This window comes from Ostrinia furnacalis, unplaced genomic scaffold (genome assembly GCF_004193835.3).
Source record: "Ostrinia furnacalis isolate ACB-3 unplaced genomic scaffold, ASM419383v2 OfSCF4280, whole genome shotgun sequence".
NCBI lineage: Eukaryota > Metazoa > Arthropoda > Insecta > Lepidoptera > Crambidae > Ostrinia > Ostrinia furnacalis.
The window spans coordinates 339,074-366,732 of record NW_021134519.1 but is presented as its reverse complement, the minus strand read 5'-3'; the positions used below and the strand labels follow the sequence as shown (position 1 = coordinate 366,732).

The window sequence follows — 27,659 nt, the reverse complement described above, 5'->3', positions numbered from 1 at the left end:
AGTAGCCGTATCATGACATAATATTATCAACTGTCATCTTCTAATAGGTAGCCCAAAATCCCGGGGTCAGGGGCCGGGCACCAGACCATTCTGGGGTGGGCACGGCCCCCCCGCTATATGTATCAAGCATGCTTGCAACAGCCTCCTCCTGATCAGCACAAAGCCTTGCCGAGGTTGATTGGATTTCTCAGTTAACTGTGACATGACATAATGGGGCCGGGCCCCTCTGAAAAAGAACCCTAGATACGCCAATGCTGAAGCCTGAAGTGTCATACTTTTATGTCCAGATAAATAGGTAATGAGTACTTGCTTAGGTAGGTACCTACACCTGAAGAATTATCGTCTGTGGCAGTTATAAACTTTAGTAAGGCTGGGTTGCACCATCATATTTTAACCGTAACAATAACAATAACCGGTACTTGTTGTATAGAGTTTGACAGATTTTTGACGTTTGTCAAAGTTAAAGTAAGATGGTGCAACTCAGACTCTTAAGTGATTTTTATTAGATGAGAAAATGTTGGAACTTCTGTAACATTGCGAAGTGAATAAATAAATATGAAAATTATGAACATAGTACATACTAATGCTTCCATTTTTTCTATTTTAGATAAGATTTTAGAGATGCAATTCAATCACAAAAATAACGTATCGAAAAGCAGTGGTTTTTAGGGTTCCGTAGCCAAAATGGCAAAAACGGAACCCTTATAGTTTCGTCATGTCCGTCTGTCCGTCTGTCCGTCTGTCCGTCTGTCCGTCTGTCCGTCTGTCACAGCCGATTTACTCGGAAACTATAAGTACTACAGTGATGAAATTTGATGGGAATATGTGTTGTATGAACCGCTACAAAATTATGACACTAAATAGTAAAAAAAAGAATTGGGGGTGGGGCCCCCCATACATGTAACTGAGGGATGAAAATTTTTTTTCGATGTACATACCCGTGTGGGGTATCAATGGAAAGGTCTTTTAAAATGATATAAAGTTTTCTAAAAAACATTTTTCTTAAAGTGAACGGTTTTTGAGATATCAGCTCTCAAAGTCGTAAAAAGTATGTCCCCCCCCCTCTATTTTTATAACTACGGGGTATAAAATTCTAATAAAAATAGAGGTGATGCATGCTAATTAACTCTTTCAACGATTTTTGGTTTGATCAAAGTATCTCTTATAGTTTTTGAGATAGGTTGATTAAATTGACATAATAAGTTTATTATATTTGCTGCTACGGAACCCTTTGTGCGCGAGCCCGACTCGCACTTGGCCGGTTTTATTTTTCTAGTGAAGCTAAATCGCGCCGCAGTCCGCAGTGTCGAGTAGAGACACCTAGTGTATGATTTGAGAACTAATTGTGGTAGTGGTACGTCATTATTTACATAGAGGGCGTTTTAGATCAAGTTCAAAAGCGCCATCTAACTTATTTTTGGTGATATAAATAATTATTTCAAGAGTAGTGGTGGTAAGTACATCATTACGTAAGGATGCTTTATTTAGATTGGATGAAACGCCATCTGTGATAATAATTTAAAATGTCATTATTTTGATGAGGGACGCCATCTATCAATATAATGAGACATTAAATACAGCCTCCCATTGTATTTCAGTATGCTTTGTGCGTTACTACGTAATATCCAGTTGACACGAGAGATGGCGTTATTGTAAAAACCTGGGCCTAAAAATAATGATAATTGAAAATAATTTTTAAACAGAATAAAATAGGTCATAAATCTGATTATATAAGCCTAAAACTTTAAAAATTAAGGCAGTAAAATAAAACAAGTGTTTGTTTCCTTTATTTTATTTTTTTATGAAGGTGGAAAGATATCTAGTTACATAATATATAAATAGTTTTAACTAGCGTTAAAATTAATCAGTAAAACCATCTGTGAATGTATCAAGTAAAAACTGTTCAAACCAACCAAGAGCATCATTACTATGTGCCTCTTCTATGGTTTCTATAACCTCTTTTTTAGATCTATTCCTTAAAATCCAACACACTAAGCTCATTATCCATTGAACAAGTGGGTTTGAGTATTTTAATTCAATATCCTTAGTTGTAACTCTTTGGAGCACGTCTAATACTGTTGTATATAAAATAGATTGTCTAGTTGCAGGCTTACAAATACATAAGTGGTCTAGCGGTAACTGGTAGAATACCCCTCTGCCAAGGTCAGCAGACACCGACTCCACAAAATGAACAGGAACTTTAAATGCAGTGACTAGAGTAGGCAGTGTCTCGGCAAAACTTATCGTTTCCCAAGCAAATTTATCTGCAAATTTAATAAATTTGTTATTAAGTTCTAGCAAGGTCGGCGAGTTTTCTTGCAGCTGCCTCACGTCATTGGAAGGCCAAAGTACCGCAGCAGCCGCTCGAGGCATTGTGGCTAAAGCGCTGCCCTTGTGTGGTGTGCTGTAAAATACAACTGCTTTTGTGTTATTTGATAAGCTTTTCAGACTTGCATCAGTACTCTCCGATGATTCCACAAGCAATTGTTTTACAATCAATCCACCCATTGAATGAGCGAGCCACACCACCGGGATGTTTTTGCTTCCAACACCAGCATCAACTAAAGTAGGTGCCAAATCTGAAGCTCTGCTTTCTATATCAGCTACTTGCAGTGGGCACCGCTCCAACCACTCAGAAAGTGAGCTCCAATAATTTATTCCCAATATTCTTAAATTATTGCAGTCTTTTGGCAACCAATCCTTTGGCCAACAGAATGTATAGTTACATCGGTCTTCCTCCTCTTCTATTAACGCCACAAGCTTCTTTCTAGCGGTGTATGTATTACTAGATTTATGTTCTCTTTTGGCCTCAATTGGGATATCATGTAAAATTACTTCAAAATCAGATAGCAGTGACTCATCTTCAATCTCTTTCAAGTCTTCAATAACTTGCTGAAACTCAGGATCTAGATATTTAGTATCTGGGGTCCCATCACCACAAGCTTCACATTCAACATCAGATATAGTGACATCAATAATGCCAATGGGTTCAGCACATTTGCGGTCTCGTTGCCGCCAAGTAACAAATACCCCACCCCTCAGACCGTGAACCAAAAGAGTGTCACATGAGTGAGGGGTTGTTGTCCGGTAAATAGGATGGAGGAGATACAGGCCTGGTCTATAGCAATACTCTCCAGATAAGTTAGCCAAACAGACTGCTGCAGAACTGGCTAGGCGCACATCACTAGACTTAACTAGGCGTGATAGTTCTCCGATGAGACCATTTTGGAAAAAATCAGTCAACAAATGGGAATGCACACTTAAAACAGTGAGTATTCTAAGTACTGCTAGATCAAGGTCAGCATCGCCTGGGTTTCTTAGTAATAGCTCGGCTAATTTATCCAAAAGACCTATATTGACTAAGGTCTTCGCTAAATTATCTTCTTCGTAAACTTTACTGTGGAATAAAGTGAGGTGGTGATGAATTGCATCCAAACAGAGGACGCACAAGTCTCGTTCACTAATACTGTCTGGTTTCATTGGAATACTATCTACTTCCATGGCTTGTTCTTGGACATTTGCAAAGTATTTGGATAGAAAGTGTTTGATGCAGCCATGGGGGTTGATATTTTGGGCGGACATGATCAAGTCGCGGAACTTGAAGGACATGAGTTCGGACGTGAGCGCCGCGCGTCGCACGTGGATGGGCGGCGGCAGGAAGTAGCGCAGGTCAGCGCCGCGGGTGCGCGCAAGCAACACCGCTGTATTTTTATCCAACGCTTGTGCGAGCTTCAGGCAGTCCCAGTGCTTGTTATTTTTGAACGCTGCCAGCTGTTCCAGCGCTATGTTCCGCTGCTCTTTATTCCCATGCCTGCACAGCCACAGCAGTCTCCACGCCAGGGAATGCTTCAAGCTCTTCCAGATACGCGCTAGGCCCACAGATTGCCTGCTTTCCTTATCCTGCTCTAGTTTCATTGTCGCTCCATACGAAGGGTCATCGATGTAAATGTACTGGACAGAATGTTTCTTCTCTCTGTCGAGCACGTTCGTGTTCACAACATTGTTGATAGATCTGTATGTTTGGCGAATATGATACGCAATAAAGAGGCCACTGCCGCCCCATAGGGAAGCTATTTTTAGAACTTTGAGCACGGGTTTTAATCTATCTTGTAAGCTCATTGTTTACTAAACTATTTAGAACTTGCCCTATTGTTGTTGACATTTTTGTGCTGAATGGCTGAATGACTTTGACAATTTTGACATAATTTACTATCAAAGAATGACAGTGACATTTGACAGCTCTGGGATATTGGATTACATAGATAGAGCATACACTTGTTATCACTGACGTTTAAACCATGGACTTTGCATAACTTTAAAATAAACGTGCTCGGTACATAGTTACATTATACACACACTTTAAGGGACGATACACATTGCGCGTCGGAGCGCGTCGGAGCGCACTTACACGGCCGTAAAGAAAATAGTAAATTATTAACAGTTCTAAAGTCCTAATTGCTTAAAACTGATTAACTGACATTTCAATTCGGACGGATGCGCAATCCAGTGGATACGCGCGCATTCCACCGCATTTTTGGCCGAACGGACGCTGCGCGGCGCGCCGACTCGCGCCGGTCAATGTGAATCCTGCCTTACACACATTATAAGTACACGATTTCGGAAAACAACATGGCCGCAATATATAGGCAATCAGCTGACAGATGTTTGTGTCTGTGTTTGTAGTTGTCAGCCCAGATTGCCTTTATTGCGGCCAAGTTGGTGACGTCACATGAAAACAGTGTTGCCAGAAGGTTACTTTTGTAACCTTTTTGGTTACTTTTGAACTGCTGTGGTTACTTTTAGGTTACACTAATGAAAAGGTTACTTTTAGGTGATTTTTCAGAAATTGTAGAATTAACTTTGCAGGTTATTCAGTAAAAAATATTAATAGTGACAATTTAAAAATTATGTCATAAAGTGCATTTAAACTTGAATTTTATTTATTATTTGTTAAGAAAAATTAGTTTTAGCGAATGTTTTTCGATAATAAAACGCAAATCCATGAAACGTTTTTATACGACTGGTCACTTTTCGTATTTAGATGATCAATTGTATTCATTTTCCATCCATGAACAACCTTTTACACAATCATCACTAGAGATGAAACGGATAGTTGTTTGGCCGGATACCGGATACCGGATATCCGGCCAGCTGCTAGGCCGGATAGCCGGATATCCGGCGGCCGGATAGTTGGCCCATTGTCTCGTTGCATGTCATGACGAGTTTAACGCCGCACAGGTGCTTCGAACGCGATCAGTGGGTCTATTAGTAGACTAGACTAGTCACACTTTTCGAAAATCGAATCAGTCNCCAAGTGCCGTTTAAAGCTAGGGCCTGACGCTCTAGGGACTGACGATTTGGAGTAAAACTTAACACAAATGCAGATTAACTTTATATTATAAGATGCTTAATACGATGTGCCGAAAATAGCCAAAAAACCACACGTAAATACTATTAAATTATATACAATTTCCTATTATAATCAATAAAGCTACTCAACTAGGGACTGACGAAGTGACTGGATTAACACATGTTTCCGCAACAACTGGCACGTTTGCACTTATTCAAAAAACGGCTACCGCAAAGCCAGTATGGTCTGAGGATAACTTCGTATCGTACTTTAAACTCAACTAAATGTCATTCACTCTAAATACATATTAAAGCGCAAAATTATAAAATCAGTGCGTGGCGAGGGAATGACGCTAAAAACTGTAGACTCTTTTTCAACTAAAGAAAATCAAATTATTGTTTATTGAAACCGCAAAATATTAATAGAATTTGGTGTAATATACATTTAAATAGATTATTCGTTGATTAAAACAAAGGATAAAGTTGATGTTTTTATAAATGTGGGTCCCAAAACACAAACTTTTGGAGTACGGACATGCCTAGGGAATGACGTTTTGGGTCATTCAAAAGGAATTTAAGATGTTTTAAAAATAGTTTCAAAAAATATAAATGGGTGATGAATAAAGCACATTGCGAGCTATTATTTAACAATTTTGGAATAAAATATTAACAAATATTTCATGTGAAATGTGGCGCGGACTAAGAGTTGACATATTTTTGTGGAATGACCCATAAAGGTTACTTTTGGTTCAAAAAGGTTACTTTTTGTTCAAAAAGGTTACTTTTTTTTATATTTCTGGTAATTTCTGACTAGACCCGACTGGCAACACTGCATGAAAATGTTGCCAGAATGAGTACTGACCAAACATTATCTAGAGTGCCAAGTTCAAGAAATGTTCATTTATAGGTCTACCAGAATCTCATGGCATAAAAAATATCAATTGGGAAAGTGGTGGCTGGGGTGTTCCATATGCCACGAAGTGGCCGGTTAAATATTTTAGGTCTAATGACACCTGTAGATAGAGAACAGGTTTTAAATTAATTCTCCTGCGAGGATAATGAGAACTGGTTTAGATAAAGCGATTTAGCCGTGGTTTCCAGTAAAGCGTAGAGAAGGAGAGACGAGAGATGTGTTTTGAACCAATCAGATTTATTTCCGAACGAGCAGAGTGCAGAGAAGATGTGGAAATAATAGAATCTGATTGGTTATTCAAAACGCGTCTCGTCTCCCATCTTTTCCGCTTAAGTATAGTCGTGTTGCACCGAAGACCACGTCCATCCTTCGTCTGGAGCTGCAAGCAGCGGTCATGGGCGCACGGATGGCGAGGTGCGTCGTCGAAGTGCACGGTGAGAAACGGGGCAGCTGTTTGGGATGCCATCTTGGAAAAGGCAAGTCCAATAACTATACTTACATTTTCTTTTTTTTTGTTTTAAAAATGTGACCACGTTTCTTTGTTTCAGAAACGCGCGAGTTCACAATAATTGCGCGCAACGAAAGTTGAGATTGAGAAGAACGCATACTCAAAGTGATGTACCTACATGATAATATTCTTTGCTTGTGTCGATTGATTGCCTTAACTCTTGCTGCGCGACCTATTAGGTCACGGACTTGAGAGAACTTCATTTCTAAGAGTGTCAGAAGAGAGCGACAGCCACCGGTGCAGGTACATTTTATAGCCCGCTCGTTGCTAAATATTCAGAATAGGTATTTTAAAATATGTATTTGGATTAGGTGGATTAGGTAAATCAGTACCTACCTAATCCATCTTGTACCTACGGTGTACCTACCTGTAACTGTACCTACATATTATTGTATGTAGTTATTACTGGTATTACACTCAAATCATTCAGTCAGCAATTCCGCCGTTTGTACTATCGGCAACAGTGTTAACTGCCCATTGCCAGGCATGTCATCTCGTTTTATCGCAAAGAATCACCATTTGATGAGAGCAAGAGCAAAAACGGAAATGTATAGTTAACAGTGTGGCCGTGTGTACGTTCTAATAGGTTTCTAAGACGAGTACCTAATAATAAAATTACATTCAATAAATCAGTGCTTTCATCGCATTCATAGCAATCACACGTCATTGTTAGCATTAGCATAACATTGTAGGTAATTTACGATATAGTACGATACCTATAACAATAAACTCTTATTAATATCCCAATCTCCAGTATTTTATTTAGCATTCTTTAGATTTCTCACGGTATACTTGCGTTATACCTACCTACCTACTTTTAGACCCACTTACGTAAAACATAATTTATGCTGTCATGTATTTAATTCACCAATGGTTAGGTAATAAAAACACCAAACATTTTTTAAAATTTATTTCTCTACGATCTACATTCTAACATTTAAAGCATTGTAACACCAATTGACAAATAGTCTTTACTACTGGACTTACGAGTAATATTATAATAACACATCGAACGGCGCGCATCGGAGAACAAGGGAGCGCTTTTACAAAGCCGCAGAGGAAATTGTATTTAATCTATACTAATATTATAAATGCGAAAGTAACTCTGTCTGTCGGTCTGTCTGTCTGTCTCGCTTTCACGCCTAAACCACTGAACCGATTTTAATGAAATTTGGCATAAAGATAGTTTGAGTCCCGGGAAAGGATAGTTTTTATCGTGGTTTTTGAAACAGGGACGCGCGCGATAAAGTTTTTCTGAGACAGGCAAAATTCCACGCGGGCGAAGCCGCGGGTGGATAGCTAGTTACCAATAAGGACGTATTCGCATCCAACTAATTATTATTTTGGAACCCGAGCATGCCGGGCGTGCGTATTCTTCGGAACACGATCGCTACACGCTGATGTCACAGCAGCGCGGCGACTCGCGTGCCCTGCGCGCTGTGTTGTGCTTGCTTAGGCCCTCGCCCACGGCGACTTTTTAAAAGTAAAAAAGTAAAAAGTATTTATTTCTAAAAGATGTCACATGTACAATTTATTCTGGCGGTCTCTGATGCTGTCGCGCGTTTCGTAAACGAACGACAGCAACGCTACTAACGCGCGTTAGTCGCCTTTGCATCGCGCTACAGAAGTGATGCCAACACGCTACTAACGCGCTACAGCGGCGCGACTGTATCGATGCAAACGCGCGACCGTGTCGTGGCGAGGGCGTGCGGGTTTGCATTGAATGTCGTCGCCAGCTAGTGCGTCAAAATATGTATGAAAAGTTTAGTTCTTGAAAGTATCCGCTAAGGACGCTGTACCATCCTTCATACTTTTGATGTCAATATTTTACGCAGTCGCTAGAGAAGCCTTTGATGTAAATTCGCACTAAGCCCTCTGATGCGCGCCGCTTGATGTCAATCTTACGGATCTGACTTACAGAACTATGCTTATCAAATAATATATAGATAGAGAAAAGTTTACATAAATGCTGAGCAAAATAAGTAGGGGTCACGTGTATCGTGAGTTTTCCCCGCTGGCAGGATTAAATTAGCAGGACATTTAGTTATTTATTTATGCTAATGATGATTTATTCATCATCGGGAAAAACTACAAACTTATCGTTAAAATTCTTATTTTTCTAAAATGGCTTACTTGCTATTTATGTATACGTATAGGCCAGGGGTTCCCAAAGTGTGCGCGGCGCCCTGGTGCGCCGTAGAAAGTAAAAAGGGGCGTAAATCCTTTACGTCGCGTTAGCGCTTGAAAACTCCCACGTCTTTCGACTGTATCTTTTTCAAAGAATAGCGCGCTGACACAAAGTAAGTTCGCCGCGGGATGAAAATGACTGGGAACCCAGTCCATGGGGAATATTAGGTGAAAAGTAGGAAAATGCCTATTTGTATAGAATGAAAATTTGGAAAATAGATTTTTCCACACAGTTTTTTAAAGAACGCTTAATCTAAATTATATATTTAGTGGACCGAGACTGAGACAACATTAGGTCATGAGAAAAATAAAGGAAAACATTTAAAATTAGTACAACCTGTAAGAAATATTCATATTTTTATAACGTTAATGGACTACGTAGGATAAGTTGTTTTGACGAATTATTTCTATTAATTAAAAAAAAAATGTAGGCCTATGCCTACATTTTTAAACGTTGCGTCTTTAAAATGAAGTTTAAAATAAAACAAATAAATATGGAAATAGCTATTGTTTTAAAGAAACTTTAAACTTTGGAGAAAAATTCGGCAATTTCATCCTGGCCTACCTACCCCTCTTACAATAATATTAACTTACTGTAGGTTAAAAACTAAGTGATATTCAGGCCTTAAACTATACTGAATATCTTTGAATTCAGTGTAACATTGGACTCAAAGATTTATAATGCCGAAACATTCATTAAGCGTAAAATTGATTGGTACTATTTCCCGTTAATTTAAAAATACCCGTTTAATTTTTGGGTAAATATTGTTACAAAACATTTACTTTTAAATCACAATATAACCTGTTTGCACTTAATTATTTATATAAATTTATCGAAAAGGACCCTGCACCTAGGGGTAAAAAACTTGTAAATTTTACATTATTCTACTATTCAAAACTTTTCATTTGATATCGAGGGAGTTGTTAAAAAATATCCTACTAATATTATAAATAAATGCGAAAGTTTGGATGTCTGGATAGATGTTTGTTAACTCTTTCACGCAAAAACTACTGAACGGATTTTGATAAAACTTTACAGTATTATTCTTTATAACCCATATCTAATAACATTTATAGGCTATAATATAATAAGACGATCTATGACAAACTAAATTTCACGCAGGTGAAGCTAATGACAAAAAATTACGGAATATTTTCCGTAATTTTGTGGCGGCGGCCATCTTAGATCGATTTTCATCAAAACATAGTTGTGTGTGAACCGATTTTGATTTTTAATAAAAGGTGGGCTTTTTTTGTTCTCTTACACAGACAAACAGTCACGTGAAACTTATAACACCCCGTAGTTTTTTCGTTGGGGGTTAAATAGTTATGAAAATTACTAAAATAAATAATTGTAAAAAGATTTAGTACTTGACACAATACTTATTATAAAGGTACCTACAGTAGGCAGGTACCTAGGTTTATCAGTTACGTTGATCATCACAATAAAAAGTTAACTTGTAGGAAAAGATAGTTAACGGCGGTTAAAAGATTGTAAGAGTTACAGTTACAGTTATTATACACTCGGCATCAAATAAATCGCACCTCCCGCGACAAGCACTTATCAAACGTATGCATCCCCACTTCCCACCAACATTGGTATCATTTAAGCATTTGAAAGCCTAGTTCTAAACTTCATTTCATTATAGTAAAGGTTTTTACCCGAAAAATGTGTCTTTACAAGGATCCAGAGTCACTTCTTCAAAAAATAGGTAGTTACGCTATAGCCATTTATTTAGTAATGAAATGTATTTTTCTTTAAGGATATTTATTGGGCTTTCAAATAACACCAATATTGTTGGGGTACCATGTTTGTGTCAGAAGAAAATCTTTAAAGTTCGCGTCGCGGAAGGTGCGGTTTATTTGATGTTGAGTGTAGATGTTGATATTCAGAAAGTTTTGTGAAATACTATTGAATGAACAGTTAAGTAGGTTAAGGTCATTAAATATTAAATGTAATACTGAATATTTGCAAAAAAGAACCTATTCCGAATTTCTGTTTGCCGTTATTTGACCAAACTCTTCATACATGTACCGACGGACTTCTATATTACAATATCGTTGCAGAATATAGAATACAGATTCAAACTTCTCAATCGTATCTAAATCATATTTAGTTTTTGCATTTGCAATGTTAGGTATTGTTCTCAAGGCTATCAGACTAGTTTCAGTGGTATGCAATTCCAACAAACCACGGCTGATCGAGAGCAAAATATCCTCATCATCCAAATCTTTGAGTAATTTAAACTTGAAATGAATTGCACAATTGGTAATAGAGTCAACTATGTCGCCTGAGAATTTGATCGAATATTCTTTAGAATTAACGTCTGCTATTATCATATCTCCAACATACATGCCGAATTCGAAAGCGACATTCTTCATATGTTCTTCAGTCATATTATCTTGGGGTTTTGTCAGCGCGATTTTAATTATTTGCCTGTTTAGAATCATTATTTTTAAGTTCCAGGTAAAGAAATGAAAGTCCTGCCTTGACAAACGAGAATCCGCATACGATAAAATTGCCTCGAGTATCGGCAATGCATCTAAGAAAGATTGCGTATCAGGCAATGCATTATGATATTTACGATGCAAGAATCTGTTTTTGTTTAAGGATTTGATGAATTGTTCGAATGATTTTCTGTAAAGGAAGATATCATTGGCTCTGACATCCCAATGCTTGAAGCAGTTGTCCACCGACCTTATAGCTATAGACAAAGACTCATACATATCTAGTACCGTGCTTGTAAAATATTCTATGTAATGTGCTACAAGATCCCATTTAGCTTTGAAGATTTCAAAGTTGTTTGTCCACTCAAAGGATAAATTATCAAATATTTGCTTTAATGCCTTCTTACTTAAGCAGTTGAATCTATCATCTATTTGTTTTAATAATTCTATTTGCCGAGTGACATTTTTCTGATCATTTTTGAAACTTTTTACTGCCGTCCAAGCAGCATAAAAATAGTCACCTAGGACTTCAGAAGGTAAAATTATACGTTTGGAAAATTCGAACAAATTATCTGCGTCATTCTCATGAAGACTCTTGGTTAACTTAAGTAAGATGGAGTGCAATACATTTTGTGGTTTCCTCTTATTTGTTATAAATTTTAACAATATATTGTAAATAGCATTTCTTGTGGCGACGTCTTCTCTGTTTTTCCAGAATTCCCGAATAATCATTTTATAGTTATCTTTAATGTCTAATGTAATAAATAAAAGTTGACAGCCGTAACATTTCATAAACGGATTATGGGAACGTATCAAATCACCAATGAATTGTCTGCGTAATTGACCCGAGAAGTTCAAAAGTAATCTTATGATAATACTATGCCGGTATTTGTAATCGGTAATACCGTCATCAGTGATGTACATCATGAGATGAAAAAGTTGTTTTGGTGGCGAGTAAGTTGAAAATCGGATGATAGCCTTCTGCGTATTCAATGTGTTGGGTTCTTCCTCGTTAGAGGGCTTTTGAGGCGCGTAGTTTTCCAAGAATTTAATTTTGGTACTTTCGTCACTTAATTGGAAAATTCCATAAACAACTAAATCTCTCCCTGAATATGTTTCTAAATGGACATTTTCAGTGACCAACTGAACATAATATTTTATAATTTCCTTAGCAACATCTTCTGAATAGTATATTTTTATCTTGTTTAATAAACGAAAACGAAGTCGCAGATCCTTGCGTTTAGTAAAAGGTTGCGACAAAATTGCGTCTTTTTTTAGCATATCAATTAATTGTTCGTCACTTCCATAAAAAGGTTTGGATTTTAATTTTCGATTCTCATTGTTTAATTTCATAACTGTATCGCCTATCATTATATAATCCGCCAGAGAATCTGGAATATCGTTTAAAGATTTTCCGAAAAGAGCCATTAGGTCCTTCAGACATTCAACGAATGTCAATAAACATTCACTTATTTCCGGCTCTCCACTGTACATATAGGGTAAAGGAGATTCAAGAAGTCTTTCCGAATAGAATTCTAAAATGTACTTGTATACTTTTTCTTGAATTTCCTGATTCAACTCTTCAATGAATGATTTTTTGATGAAACGCAAAGGCATACCAACTTCCATAAGGCATTTTAATCCTTCAGGAATAGCTATACCATTTATTAGATGATACAATATTCCAGTAACTTGGATAAAGGGGTTGCCCTGAAATCGATCGCGTGAATAAGCCTTCGTGCTATGCGCAATATGGTCAAAATCTCTCCATACTCTCCGATCAAATTTAAAAATATTGTGATTTGATGCAATTATTGTTAACAAATCTATTTTGTTTTTTTCGGGAAGTTCTTGTATATATGTATAATAATGATAAAATACTGTTAATATTTGTGTTGTGTCTTTAGCACACCGCATTAAAAAGTCTATCAGTATAAAACGATTTTGTTGAGAAGCATTACGGAATAAGTCATTGATACTGCAAAATGTTCTATAAAAATTTATGAATTCGTAAAAAAGGTAACTACGACGGCCTAAAGTTTGGTGACGAATATTACACATCGCCCATGCTTCCAACTTTACCGCCGGCATAAAGCTGTAATATTTATTGTCATAGAATTGTTCACACATCATATTAATTGCCTTTTGATATTTTTTACGATACAACTGTTTAATAATTTTAAATCTTAGATTAGGAGGAACAGCATATCACATCAACAGTTGAATCTTTTTTTGGTGACGTTCTTCCCAAAATTGGGACTCAATGTCTGGTAGTACAATTAATAAGCCCCAATCCTTTACTGCCAAATGTGTTATAGACTTTGCTAATATTGTAGAATTGAGTATCTTTATATAGAGACTCGGTTTTTTCTGTATTCTCCGATGGTGTTTTGACAAAATAATTTTTGTCATTTTTCTGCTCAGATTACAAGCACAGGCTGTGAGAGCATCTTCATATTTTTCAAGTAAATCTAAGTATTTTTTATGGGAATGCTCGTATAAATGGTTACATTTTCGTATAACCGCATTTTTATTAACACAGTTACTTAATAATAACGCTTCAAATAGTGCAAAAGAATCACCTATAAATATTTTCCAATAATTTGCGTTTTCTCTTATCGGCTTCTTACTATTAAAAGGCCGGTGTGCAATGAAATTTAATTTTACAGATTCTGCTGTCCTGTTCAGAAACTTATAAGAATAATTTATTAAACATGAATACCTTTTGCAATATTCGTAGAAAGAATTTAGACGGCTCTTATTTTTAACTCGCGAAGATATTTCCGAAAGTAGTTTGCCTATCATTTTCATTGACATGGAGTTGAATATGTGCTTGTCCAAATAGTCAGGTTCGATGATTGTTGAAAACTCATCGTCATATAGCCAGGAGCACTTTTGGATCACTCTCTCTGTGGTAAGAGGTTCACCTGACTGCAAAACAGCCAGGATGTATTCTGAGTGTTTGAAAGCAATGGCGAGGTCCAGTTTAAATTGTCGATCTAAGTCCGATAATTCCGGCATATCTTTGATTTGTTCAAAGGAGTCATATTTCTCGAAAGCTTCTTTGACTTGCTTGTTGTAGTCACGCTGTCGTTGGGGCAAACTTCCAAATAGTTTAATCGTGGAAGAAGCCATGGTGGCCGCTCAGCACCTGTAAACAATAATTAACATTGTCGTTTTTCCAAAATACTCGTATAATCTCTTTTATCGAGGATTACGACATACATTAGGAATAGGTACGATTAGGCCCAGAACAGACGGCGAAACGCAACTGCAACAAAACTGCAACTGCTAGTTACTTTTGAGTTGCATCAAAGTTTCTGCCATAGCGTCCGTTGAGAGACCACACATGACGCGACCAGTTTGAAACTTTCAGTTTTAGTTTCATTCATCAGAATTATCACAAAGTTGCAGTTGCAATTTTATTTCGATTCAAATTTATTCCTAACGCTCGATTTATTGTGGGCAAAAGAAGGAGTGCGCTGCCCGCTCGTCGCCCGCTCCCGCGCCGCTGCCCGCTCGTCGCCCGCTCCCGCGCCGCTGCCCGCTCGTCGCCCGCTCCCGCGCCGCTGCCCGCTCAGTCGCCGCTGCCGCGCCGCTGTTTTCGAGAACCGGTCTATTTGATTTTACGCATAAGATCCTGCCGCTCCCGCGCCGCCGCCGCCGCCGCCCCGCTGCCCGCTAAGTTCGAGGCTGAGGCCTTAGGGTTGACATTTTAAGTATGTAGTATGTATTGTAGTAGTATACTAACAAATAGTTATCGATTAGTTTCGGCCTGCTGTCACTAAAAGATTTATAATAACGCGCAAGTCCTTTTAAACATTTACTAGACCTAGTCCTTTTAAACATTTTTTTAGAGAGAGAGAGAGGAGAGAGAAAGAGGAGAGCGAGAGAAGATAGAGCGGGAGGATAGAGAGAGAGAGAAGAGAGAGAGAATAGAGAGGGAGGATAGAGAGAGAGAGAAGAGAGAGAGGAATCAGAGGGAGGATAGAGAGAGAGAAGAGAGAGAGAAGAGAGAGGATAGAGAGAGAGAGGTTAGAGAGAGAGGTTAGAGAGAGAGAGAGAAGAGAGAGAGAGAGGAGAGAGAGGTTAGAGAGAGAGAGTATAGAGAGAGAGAGAGAGTAGAGCGAGAGAGGATAGAGAGGGAGGATAGAGAGAGGATAGAGAGAGAGAGGATAGAGAGAGAGAGTATAGAGAGAGAGAGTAGAGCGAGAGAGGATAGAGAGACCTGAATGTCTCCAACTTCCTCATTGGCCCTAGAGCAATTCCAAGTATACCATCAATAAAAGTCATCATACCTCTCAGTCATTCAATTAGAGCCATTAGAACTTCATAACTATGAGTTGTTTTCTGTGTGTAAGCTGAGGACACGTGTCCCCGGCTGACACATCTGTATCTTCGTAAATATTTATGCTACGATAATGTATTATACCTCAAAAATTACAGTCGAATCCAAATAGTAGGCTTTCCAATTTTCAAGACTTTAGCTCAAATACTGTTAAAACCACGATCAAAAAACTATGTGCGAACTGGAGTACCGTGTCTCCAGCTTACAAATATGTAGTTGAAGTATCCCACCTTATTCGTTCTGGGCATGGTGGGGTATAACGAACTCAGGGTGAGGAGGGAACTCGCACTGTCCATATATATTTTTAAATTGATGCGAGGCAAGGTGAGTAACCCTGAGCTCCTGGGACACATACGGTGGAGCGTGCCCAGCCGCTACGTGGAGCGGAGGCGGCGGCCGCGGCTGCTGGACACGCCGCGCGCGCGCACGCTGCGGGAGGCACCGCTCACTCGCGCCATGCGCCTTATTAATACGTTAGCGGATCGAATTGACTTATTTGCTTGCTCTCTGAATGAGTTCACAATAGCTGCTCTATACGTGATATGTTATTGTTAAGATTATTAGAATATGGTTATAGATATAAGTTTAGATTAAGCATTATTTAACAAAGTATGTTATACCTACTATCGCATTAGGCGTCAACCTGTAATGATAGTTATAAGTGTGGAAAATAAATAAATAAAATAAAATAAAAATGTATCTTTGTAAATATTTAAGCTACATCAATGTTTTATATCTCATAAATTAAAGTCGAACAAAAAAACCCGACTTCAAATCTTTCAAAGCTTTATCTCGAACCGTTTTCGAACTACGAACCGATATGTATGTGTAAGCTGGTGACACGTAACACACGGTGGATTATTAAAACCGTATAAGTTAGAGTTGCGTTTTAAAGATCAAATAATTTGTTATAATTAAAGTACACACGAGACATAATTTCAAATCTCTAGGCCTCTTAGTTTCAGAATTAAAAGCCAAAAACTATTTTCCCGCCAAATAATTCAAATAATGTGGGTCGACTGCGACGTTGCCGTTCCGTGCGTCCACTAGAGCAGTCGAATTTGAACCTAAAAACTAGTAGCGTTTGAATCATTTTTATTTGTAGTTTATATCATTTAATTAGGATAGAGAGGATAGAGAGAGAGGATAGAGAGAGAGAGTAGAGCGAGAGAGGATAGAGAAATAGGATAGAAAGAGAGGATAGAGAGGATAGAGAGAGAGGAGAAAGAGTGAGAGAGAGGTGAGAGACAGGATAGAGATAGGATAGAAAGAGTGGATAGAGAGAGAGAGGATAGAGGAGAGGAGAGAGGAGAGAGGAGAGAGGAGAGAGGAGAGAGGAGAGAGGAGAGATATGTGAAACAACTATAAATAATGACAAATTAATAATATTTATTTAAAAAATATTACTTACGTGAGTGGGCGCGCGGTGAGCAAATTGCCGCTTGGCGACACCTGATGGTAACAAACTCCTCCTTAAGCTCTGAGGGCGTTCAGCATATTGGTAACGAAAGTAGGGGCAGCTGCTGAAAAAAAGCGCACATTTAGCGGGAAATTGCTTTAATACATTACTACAGGGTGTTAGGTAAATGGGTATATGAGCCGACACTAGCCCATGTTAACATGGGCATATAAATGGTATGGTGAAGTCAGAAATTTGATATCATCATTTTAACTTATTTAATTTTCATACAAAATAAATTTTATAAAATCCGATTTGTATGAAAATTAAAATAATTAAAATGAAGATATTAATTTTCTGACTTCACCATACCATTTAAATGCCCATGTTAACATGGGCCAGTGTCGGCTCATATACCCATTTACCTAACACCCTGTATAATTTTTAGACGAGGGAGGTAAAATGCTCATTTTCAAAGTCTGATCGCCATCGTTGCACGGCGGCTGATCGCGTTGGTTTGACGGAACCTTTAAAGCTCCTAAACCTAGCTTTAAATTGGCACTTAAAACTTTAATATTTTGCTAACAGTCCCCTAATTCCCTTTATCGCCGGTAATCGAAAAAATAGTCTTGGAAACCCCTAAGCCATTTTAAAATACCTATCCAACGATACCCCACACGATGGGGTAGAAGATGAAAAAAAAATCACCCCCACTTTACATGTAGGGGAGCTACCCTATAAAAATGTTCTACCAAATTTTTATTCTACCACTTTGTCGGCGTAATTAATACTCGTACATATTTCCACTAAATTACAACTTTCCAGTGCCAATAGTTTCCAAGGAAACCCTCGGTCGGACAGACAGACGGACATAACGAAACTATAAGGGTTCCTTGTCAGGACTACGGAACCCTAAAAAGCACTGTAGTTTGAGCGCAATCGATGACGGCTGCGCATGGCATTTGTGAGCCCTCGGGGAAAACTAAATTAATAATTATAAACTAATTTAGAATTTTACATCACTGGAAACCACCCGTATTTAATTTAAATCTTTACACTTTTCAAACAGTGTATTTTAATTCTTAATCAGATATGAGAAACCTATCAGAAATCCAAGATGGCGGCTGAGCTGCCTAACCCATTTTCAATACAATATCTTTTTTACAAAATTGTATGCATTCTATGTTATAATATTGTAATCGTAGCTTGCTTGCATTCAATTTGATAAGCCCAAACCTCATGCACCTAGATCTAGAGCTTCAAAAGGCACTGGAGTTTGAGGGCAATCGATACCAAATACCTAAGTCGTAAATAACGTCTTATTTAAAATTCTAGATTATAATTTTATATCACTGTAAACCATTCGTTTAAATTCTTAATTGAATTAAAACAGTATTTAATTTCAATTAAACAAAACCATCAGTTATTATACTTTTTTACTTGTATGTATTAAAGATAAGCCCAAAACCACATAAACTTAGCTTTGCTTAAAAAGTACTAGAGTGTGAGCGCAATCGATGATGGTCGCGCATGGAATTTCGAGAGCTTGCGGGAAAAAACCTAATAAAATTTAATAAGGACCTTAAATTGATTTAAATGCCTACAATACCGGTTATAAATGAGTATTTAATTTTATTTTAACCCTGCCCAAAGCTTAACTTGTTCAAATTCATAAAGATAACCTACGAAAATTCGTGTAGTTCACTGTCTCTCAATATGTTGAAAATGGTAATTTTATTTATAATATATATATGTACTCGTAATGGGATTTTAAAATCACAGAAAACGATTTGTTTCCATATCTTTATTTTAATAAATCAATATCAATTATTCAACATTAATGCTACATACGAAAAATCTATTCGAAATTCAATATGGCCGCCGCCCCACCTGTCGATGTCAATCGAACCTAATTTTTTACATCAAATTGTCTGCAGATGGCTGAATGTATCGGATTCAAAAAGTCCAAAAGCTTTTAAAGCTCGGCTTCAAAAAGTTCTAAAAGTTATAATAAACGCTAAGGCCGCGTAATCTCACGAGGCCATAGGCAAAAACCAAATGTGTTAAAAGAACTATATGCCTCCTATAGTGTTTTATAATTTAAGTGCCTATACAAGTTTTCTTTGGGTAGGGCTTCAAATAGAACATCCAGACAACCTATGAAAAATCTATGATGCATATCCCACTGTCTATTACTGCGTAAAATGGTACCTACATGCAATCCAACTTTAAATGGGAATTAATATAACTGGAAATCATTAATTGGTATTCCTATCTTCAGTTAAATTAAATCAGTACATTAGGCCAAATTAAGCCAAAAATATCAAATATTGGAAATTCAAGATGGCCGCCGAGGCGTCACCCATTTTTACCTGAACAAAGATTTTCCAGAAAAGCTATCCAAGGCAGCTTGAACGTATCAAAAATGACAAAATGGAAAGCTCGCAAATCGCGTAAGAGCTTCATAAAGCCTTTAGGTACTATAATAAGTACAAAGTAGAAAAGTCGCATTGTAATTTCGCGAGGCAGACAAAGTAAATTACTCATAAACTCATAAATCGGTAATTAAAATGAACTAAAATGCCTCCAATAACCGTATAAACTTATGTACATAAGTTTCCTTAGGGCAGGGCGTCACCCGACTAGACAAAGAAAATCGATAATTTAGGACTCATCACAATTTCTGCTGAATAAGTGCTTTAATCGTATTTAAACCAGCAGAATAACATTAGAATGTTAATTTAATGGGAAGCAGTTCGCTTTCTAGCTCTTTGGTGGAAATAAAAAAGATTCTTAGGTACCTTGAACAGATGCGTCGCTCTCAACTGCTACCGCCGGCGAGCTGGAGACGAATGTGCCAAACCAATTATTGCCCCAATCAGTCTAGTATTGATTTTCCCAGAAGGGGATGGGGGAGACTGCCCAGCATCTGTCGAACAACATTTATCTCCACAAAATAGTGCCATCTGAATCACAGGTAACACAAACAACTAGCTTGTTGCGCCAAGCTATATGGGCACGTAGATGGCGGTAGTGCCGGTATGAAATTTAAGTAAATTAAGTATGGTGAACAAAATCTAAGGAAATATACCTGGTTCGTGGCTGATTTGTACACACTTCTTCGATTCGCAGCCCGTGTCTGTGACCATGTATGAATTTCAGCAAAATTCACCAAAACCACAGAACACAAAATAATTTTCAAAACTATGTGGCGCCAGCTGTATTTAAGATATGCAAACTAGACCAAACACCAGAGGCTAGACGAGTCAAACTTCCATAGACTAATTTAGGCAGAGGACACAAGGACTAATTCCTACACAAAACAATTTCATCCGACACGTCAATAATTGGTTTGAAACGAAAAACATTGAAAGATAATATACACACAATTGATTACAATATTTAAACACATTCACTGAATTGATACTAAAATCATGGACAATAGAACTTGACTCATCATTTATGTACCGATGAGTGACCATAGACTGCCCGCCGACGCACCAGGGTGCATCTCCAGATACGACAGAAAACTTAGCTACTCGTATGTTGATTCGTTCTGGTCTATTTTGAAACTATTATACTATCAATGAAAATGCTATATTAACACATTATAATTGATAATGTACATAACATATTAAATAATATTAATTGTATTTTGAAACTCGCTTTGCGTTCGCGGCAAAATTCGACGAGAGTCAAGATCGATTATGCCAAAAGACAAGTACATAGAACAACAAAAAACATTCGCAATCATTCATAACCCGTTGAGTTAGGGTTGTTGCTGTAACAAGTTCATTGAGTACTGTTCGCGACTGTACATGATACGGGGTTCGCACGCAACCTATGTCAAAGGAATCAAATCTCGTACTATCATTACCTCATCTGAGGCTAGATTAAAAAAATATAGGTTTTGTTTAAAATACGTTCCCTCAATCGAGAAATTTAAAACCTTGTCGTCTTACATTAAGGTCATTAATTCCAGTCTTATGTAAATAAGATAGAATTGTTTGTGAGAAATGGAGCAACTTGCGCGCGCACGTGTACATTCCCCCAAACCGTATATATACATAGAATGCATTAAAGTATGTACATAGAGGAGTGAGGAGCTTTCGGCAGTGACGCACTGGATGAGACGGAGGGCGGACGTCGTCGTGAAAATCTTCAGCATGAAAACACGAGGGAACTCTATATTTTATATTCTATACGGTAGGAACATAGTAATAATGCCGCTATAAGGATTTAACAGTAACAATAATTTCCTAACTAGTTAGGTAGGTACTTGTATTATAATATCAACTTAACTGGAACTTGAAAAAGCATAACATGGATGTAGGAAATTCAAAAACAATCTATACAAATATTTTAGAGAGGAAAGATTTTTTTTGTATATTTGTTTTTAATAGGCTCCGGAACTACTGGACCGATTTGAAAAATTATGTCACCATTGGTATCCAATTTTTTTCTGTTGAACATAGGCATATAATTAATGCGAAGCTGGGACCTTCCGCTGGTACCTATATTTATTTATGTTATAATATTTTGACGAAGTTTAGTAATATTAAAATTATTATAAGCTCAGACGTGAACATTATTTGTAAGGGATTATAAAGGGGACAATATTATTTGATCCTCTAAAAACTAATTGATCTTTTTTGTATGTGCACTTTTAAAAATAAATGATGTTTTTTATTATATTTTATCCTTATATTAATTATTGGGTCCATATTAGTTGATCTACGGATAAATTATGAATGATCTTCATTTCAGGTAACATAATATTTATGTTTAACATACTCTTTTAATATTTGGTAAACAAAAATAATATTTGATCCTCTTTTTTAATTATTGATCTTTAATTTTGTTAATTTGATGATTTTTATATCAAGTTTGCCTTTTAATATTGATCACCTAATAAATACATTTCGATCTATGTATAACTTAACTTTAAAATATATTTGATCTAACAAAAAATATTATTGGTTAATATTTTTAATTAAAAAATATCTTTTAATTTACGCGGTACTTTGTGGTTGAGTGACAATCGTCCGTCATTGGTTACCTACTGAGTTGGCCAAGGGCTTAGCGGCCAATAAGCAAGCAGAATGGTACATTGCCATGTTTGTTTAAATTACAAGCTTTGCTTAGTTTGGGACTAGAGGCGCTATGTAAAATAATTTCTTACTTCTGACATCCCTGAACCCGACATCATAATTTTAACCTCTTTATTTTTTTCAAATCGCAAGGTTGATTTTCTCTTAGTATACCGATCTCGACCGTGATCAGTGACCATAGAGTCATCTGTCAACGGGTCGATTAGACCCGATAAAAGCACTAAACGATATTTGTTTACTTTTAGTGCGACATCGGGTCGTAAGGTAACTTATTAAATCAGGTAAGTTTTTTTTTCCAAATATTTACTGTGTTTGACGAACAATTACAAAACAATATTTTTCTTTCGTACTACTGAAAAGACCGAATATATCCATCCCGCACCAACGCATCCAGCACCTCCTTAGGTCAATTCGACCCGATAACGCAGTGTGAACGTGTTAAGAATCCTTTTTAATAAAAAAAAACTTTGAACATCAAGTGCCTTTAAATAGTTTCCATCCTTTGACTACAACTTAATAAAAATAAGTACCATAACATAATTATTTTGAAGATTATTTGATAAAGAAAAAAAAATAATTTATACAAATCGAATTATTTAAAAAAGTATCACAATATTGAATATTTGGTGCTCATTTCTTTTATTTTTGAGGACCAACAAGTAACGATCAGATATATTTTTTACATCTCAAAATTTTTTTGCGTAGTTCAAAAGAGGTTAAAATATCGATCGACTTCATTTATTTTATGTCTCAAAGAAAGAGGATCAATCATTAAAATAGATAACCATTTAGATTTTTTATTTGCCGTATTCGCTAATTTAAAAAGATCATTTAAATACATGCCCTTAAAAATTAGGAATTGATGCTGAAAACGGGCATTAGTGTCAGAACTTATGAGACCCCTTATTACAAAAAGTTAGACTCAGTTTGAACCCTGGTTTAAATTGACCATCTTACTTTAAGAGTAGGCGCACACTGTTGATTTTTCGTCGGCCGATAGTTTCGATAGTTTAGTCGGGCAGTTGATCAGTATGGGCATGTATGGGAGTGCGCACACTACGCCGATTCGATTTGGCCGATTCTTCATACAATATAAAATCGCGCACATCTATCGGCCAACTAAAAATCAACGGTGTGCGCATACTCTAACTTTGACAAACGTCAAAAATCTGTCAAACTTCATACAAAGTGCACCGGTTAACGTTATATTTACGGTCAAAGTTAGGTGGTGCAACCAACTCAGCCTTAGTATGGAAATGTCATTTTAAACCAAAATTCGTTCCGGGTGTAACTTTTTGTAATAAGGCCCTGTAGGTTTTATTAAGAATGAAACTAAAGCAGACTAATTTTATGTATCTTCCAGAGTACAAAGAAAATAGGAATAATTTATGATTTACGTTGTCGGTAGGTATGCCAATATAGAGGCGTAGCTTCATAAATTGAACTACATAATAATAATATGTAGTTTATTGAACAAACTGCCGATTTTTCTATGATGAGGATGAAACACTATGAACTCTCTGCATGTGCTTGAGATAATAGACAGTTTAATTCAGATACTCGTAACTATTTTATATCTTACTAGCTTTTGCCCGCGGCTTCACCCGCGTGAAATTTAGTTTGTCACAGTCACAAATTATAGCATACATGTTATTCTGGGTTATAAACAATAATACTGTAAAGTTTTATCAAAATCCGTTCAGTAGTTTTTACGTGAAAGAGTAACAAACATCCAGTTCGTTTCAGCCAAATGACGTCCACTGCTGGACAAAGGCCTCCCCCAAGGTTTTCCACAATGAACGGTCCTGCGCTGCCCGCATCCAGGCTCTTCCCGCGACCTTTACCAGATCGTCGGTCCACCTAGTAGGAGGCCTGCAAAAAAGAAAAAAAAAAACTGCTGTGTGGGGACGGCCGTAAAAGAATACTTTTCCCCACCGCCAACAGGAGGCGTGTCGTAAGAGGCGACAAACTCCTGTAGCACCGGACGGGCAGCAGCGTCTGCGTGTGAAACCAAGCAAAAAAACTGCGATCGCCAACCCGCCTGCCAAGCGTGGCGATTAGGGCAAAACCCTCCAAATGGTGGCAAAAACAAAAAAAACATCCAGACATCCACACAAACTTTCGCATTTATGATATTAGTAGGAGTAGGATTTAGGGTCGCGCATGAGCGCAGTACACGTCAATTCGGATCTTTTTTTCCTTTACCTTCATTTATTTATTTATTTCAAACTTACATGCACAGAAGGCGGACTTAATGCCTTCGTTCCCCCTCATCCGCAAAAATCCTACCCATAAAGTGAATCAAGTGCTTGGGTGTGAGAGACCTATATTCTTCTGGTGCCGGATTACTAANTACATGCCATTATAAAGTACAGTTCATTTCCAACAAATAAAGTTTCATCAATATCTGTTCAATAGTTTTTGCGTGAAAGAGTAACAAACATCCAGACATCCATACAATACCCTCCACTATAGTGGAGGAGGCTCATAGTCCAGCAGTGGACTGTAAAGGGCTGTTGATGATGATGATGAGTGAGACATCCATACAAACTTTCGCATTTATAATATTAGTAGGTCTAGTTAGTATGACAGCAAAATCATAAGGAGACAACTTCATTACTTAATTAACTTATTTTGTGACTTATTTAGATGCAGTGTTCAGGAAATTAAAAAAATAGTTCCAATATACCTTCTGATTGTTTTTTAGGTTGTGGCAATCGTAATTTATTTGCAAGACTCGTGCAAATGTACGAAAATGTGCATCGTAGTATTCGTAGCCCGGTGGGACACGGTGACTCTGGCAACCGTGATGTTATTTCAGATGTAAAAGGTCCTATACGACCAGGAAGCTAAATTATTTGTCACGGAATACCAGGAGCGCAGGTTTCGCAAGAGATTTCACTGAAGCAGGGACGCGTTGCCCTTGGTAACAGGGATGTCATCTTAGATTCAGAATGTTCTACGGGAGAGATAGGATACACAGGACGCTACTGTTTATCCCAGTGCATTTAGGGGTCATATTGCTTTCCAATATATTTTACTAGAGATCAGTCGGGTGAATTCGAGTGGGACACGTTGCTATGATATGATTTCAGATGCAGAACGTCCTTTACGTCATAGTTCTATAGTTTTTGTCCCCGGAGTACTAGGAGCCCATGTTTTGCAAGAGGTTGCAATAACACAGACACACTATGTCCTTAGTTACCGTGATGTCATCCTAGATACGATAAGTTCTACAGGCTAGACGTAGTTTTCGACTCTTTGTACAAGTTGCTTAGGTCGTGTTTTGCAGTTTGCAAGAGATCGTCATTGCATTAACACAGAGACACGTTGTCCTTAGTTACCGTGATGTCATCCTAGGTACGATAAGTCCTACAGGCTAGACGTTGTTTTCGATTCTGTGTACTCGGGGGTTAGGTCATGTTCTGTTTGTAGAATTCGCATTAAAATAGCTTGGTTAGTTTGTCACATATCGTCATAAATTATAGCCTATATACACAGAATACATAATAGTAGCTGACTCTTTTATAATGCGAACAGCTAGGGGCTGGAATTCGTTGCCTGCTGCTGTCTTACCCGAAGACTATTATCCGGGCCTTTTCAAGGTGAGAGTGAATAGGCACTTACAGGGCAGATGTGTACCATCCTATACTGCATCCCACTTTTAACATCAGGTGCGATTGTGGTCAAATACCTGCCTTGTTATGCATAAAAAAAAGCTAAATAGCTAGATAGTATTACTAAATACTATCTTTTTCCCGCGGCTTCACCCGCGTGAAATTTAGTTTGTCACATGTCGTCATAAATTATAGCCTATAATAATATGTTATTCTGGGTTATAAACAATAATACTGTAAAGTTTCAACAAAATCCGTTCAGTAGTTTTTACGTGAAAGAGTAACAAATAACTATTATAATATTAGTAGGATTAGGAAGTAGAATAGTAGGAAGTAATATTATTTAATAATACTATCTTATGACAGGACAACGTCTGTTGGGTGGGACAGCTAAGTAATAAATAAAAAATGAAAGCTTTGGAAGCTCATCATAAAACTCTCATGAAGACTACAACCGCAAAGATTAATTTATTGAAGCGATTCTACTGGTTTCTACGTATTTTATGTAGATTTCATAAGCATGCATGTCTCTCAAGAAACCAACCGAAAAAACATTTTTTTTATGATGAGGTTTAAATCCTTTGAAGTCACAAACCACCGACGATGATATTTTTTTAATTGTGAATGACGTTTTATCAAACATCAATAAGACCATAGAGCCTTGGGAAATTAATTTATTGGAAAATTTTGGTTATTAACTTATTAGGTATGTACTATCTAGTATCATATTTTTAAATTCTGAATTTTAATCTGAAAATATTGGTAAGTTGGATGATCAAATATTTTCCTTATTGATTGCACCGAGCTGGTAGGTAGATGTTACTGATATGAGAGCAGCATCTTGATCAATAAGTTATTCAGTACACATTAATTTAATAGTCATTTTATTTTCAGGTTCAAAACAAGCACCATGAGCATAGAAGCCCACAATTTATGCAAAGCAGTCATGAACACATGTAGCACCAACTTGTCGAAATCCAGTTGCGCTTTTGACATGGACGGAACCACCACGAATGCCGCGAGTTGCGTCGCTGCCTCCGACACCAGGTCCAGTGGCGTCCAGACAAAGTCCAGTAAGTACAGGAAGCTGCGAAACAAAACTACCACTACAGATATCAAGTCAGTTCCTAAGATTGAGAAGAAGCTCAGTCAGTCGGAGGGTCACATGTGCGATATCCATGCTATAATCACGCTCAATGTGGTTGCTCGAAGACCAGACGACGATCAGAGGAGTTTGTCTGTAGAGACATCTGATATAAAGGTCTTGACGAACACCTCGTCTGCCAAAAGAAAGGAAAGCAAACAGCGCAGTAAATGCACTTGTACTGTAGAAGAATGCGCGAAGACAGGCACGTGTGCGGATTCGTGCAAGGAGCTGTGCAAGTATGGCGGCCTGGGCCCATGCAACGCCTTCAGTCTTGGTTCAGCTGACTACCGCATGTTGTTACGGGAGAAGTGCAACTCGATGCTCATAGGCGGATGTCGCGTACCGATCTGTCGTAACTTTAAAAACAAATTATGAATTGACTCTACATTATATTGTTTACATTATGTTTTATAGAGATTGTTGTTTTACAGTAATAAAGTGTTGTAATTTTTATTCAGTAATTTTTTCATTCTGTTCATTTCTAGTCTTGTGGGAATATGCAATGCATACCAGCAGAATGCATTCATAAAAAATTGTACACTCCTACAAGAATCTGAAAAAGAACTTACAAAACATGTATCAAGCTCTTAAATTAGCTCTTAGATCTAGATTTTTATTGACATTATTAATAA

At 37.4% G+C, this 27,659-nt stretch overlaps 3 protein-coding genes across 3 annotated transcripts; 1 reads left to right on the top strand and 2 right to left on the bottom strand.

Annotated features, from left to right (window-relative positions):
- Positions 1 to 1,776: 1,776 nt before the first annotated feature.
- On the bottom strand, positions 1,777 to 4,184 carry LOC114359282 (protein SERAC1). The gene has a single exon (XM_028313598.1). It carries the CDS (start codon positions 4,117 to 4,119, stop codon positions 1,861 to 1,863), a length of 2,259 nt encoding a protein of 752 aa, XP_028169399.1. The 5' UTR covers positions 4,120 to 4,184; the 3' UTR covers positions 1,777 to 1,860.
- Positions 4,185 to 8,160: 3,976 nt separating this feature from the next.
- LOC114359286 (uncharacterized) lies at positions 8,161 to 19,986 on the bottom strand. The gene is made up of 6 exons (XM_028313603.1): positions 19,954 to 19,986; positions 17,165 to 17,273; positions 14,128 to 14,556; positions 13,707 to 13,950; positions 12,311 to 12,548; positions 8,161 to 8,243 (listed from the first exon to the last, which is right to left on the bottom strand). Exons 3-6 carry the CDS (start codon positions 14,538 to 14,540, stop codon positions 8,161 to 8,163), a joined length of 978 nt encoding a protein of 325 aa, XP_028169404.1. The 5' UTR covers positions 14,541 to 14,556; positions 17,165 to 17,273; positions 19,954 to 19,986.
- A 1,312-nt stretch (positions 19,987 to 21,298) lies between these two features.
- On the top strand, positions 21,299 to 27,402 carry LOC114359285 (uncharacterized). Its single transcript, XM_028313602.1, has 2 exons — positions 21,299 to 21,358; positions 26,775 to 27,402. The coding sequence occupies exon 2, from the start codon at positions 26,791 to 26,793 to the stop codon at positions 27,400 to 27,402; it is 612 nt and encodes a 203-aa protein (XP_028169403.1). The 5' UTR covers positions 21,299 to 21,358; positions 26,775 to 26,790.
- Positions 27,403 to 27,659: the final 257 nt, after the last annotated feature.

Coding starts and splice junctions, on each gene's coding strand:
- LOC114359282 (XM_028313598.1), bottom strand. CDS start 4,119: ATGAGCTTACAAGATAGATTAAAACCCGTGCTCAAAGTTCTAAAAATA.
- LOC114359286 (XM_028313603.1), bottom strand. CDS start 14,540: ATGGCTTCTTCCACGATTAAACTATTTGGAAGTTTGCCCCAACGACAG. Junction 12,549..13,706: donor AGTCTATAACACATTTGGCA/GTAAAGGATTGG, acceptor TATTATGTTCAG/TTGGTCACTGAAAATGTCCA. Junction 8,244..12,310: donor GATGTACATCACTGATGACG/GTATTACCGATT, acceptor ACTTTTAAAAAG/TCGCCGTGGGCGAGGGCCTA.
- LOC114359285 (XM_028313602.1), top strand. CDS start 26,791: ATGAGCATAGAAGCCCACAATTTATGCAAAGCAGTCATGAACACATGT.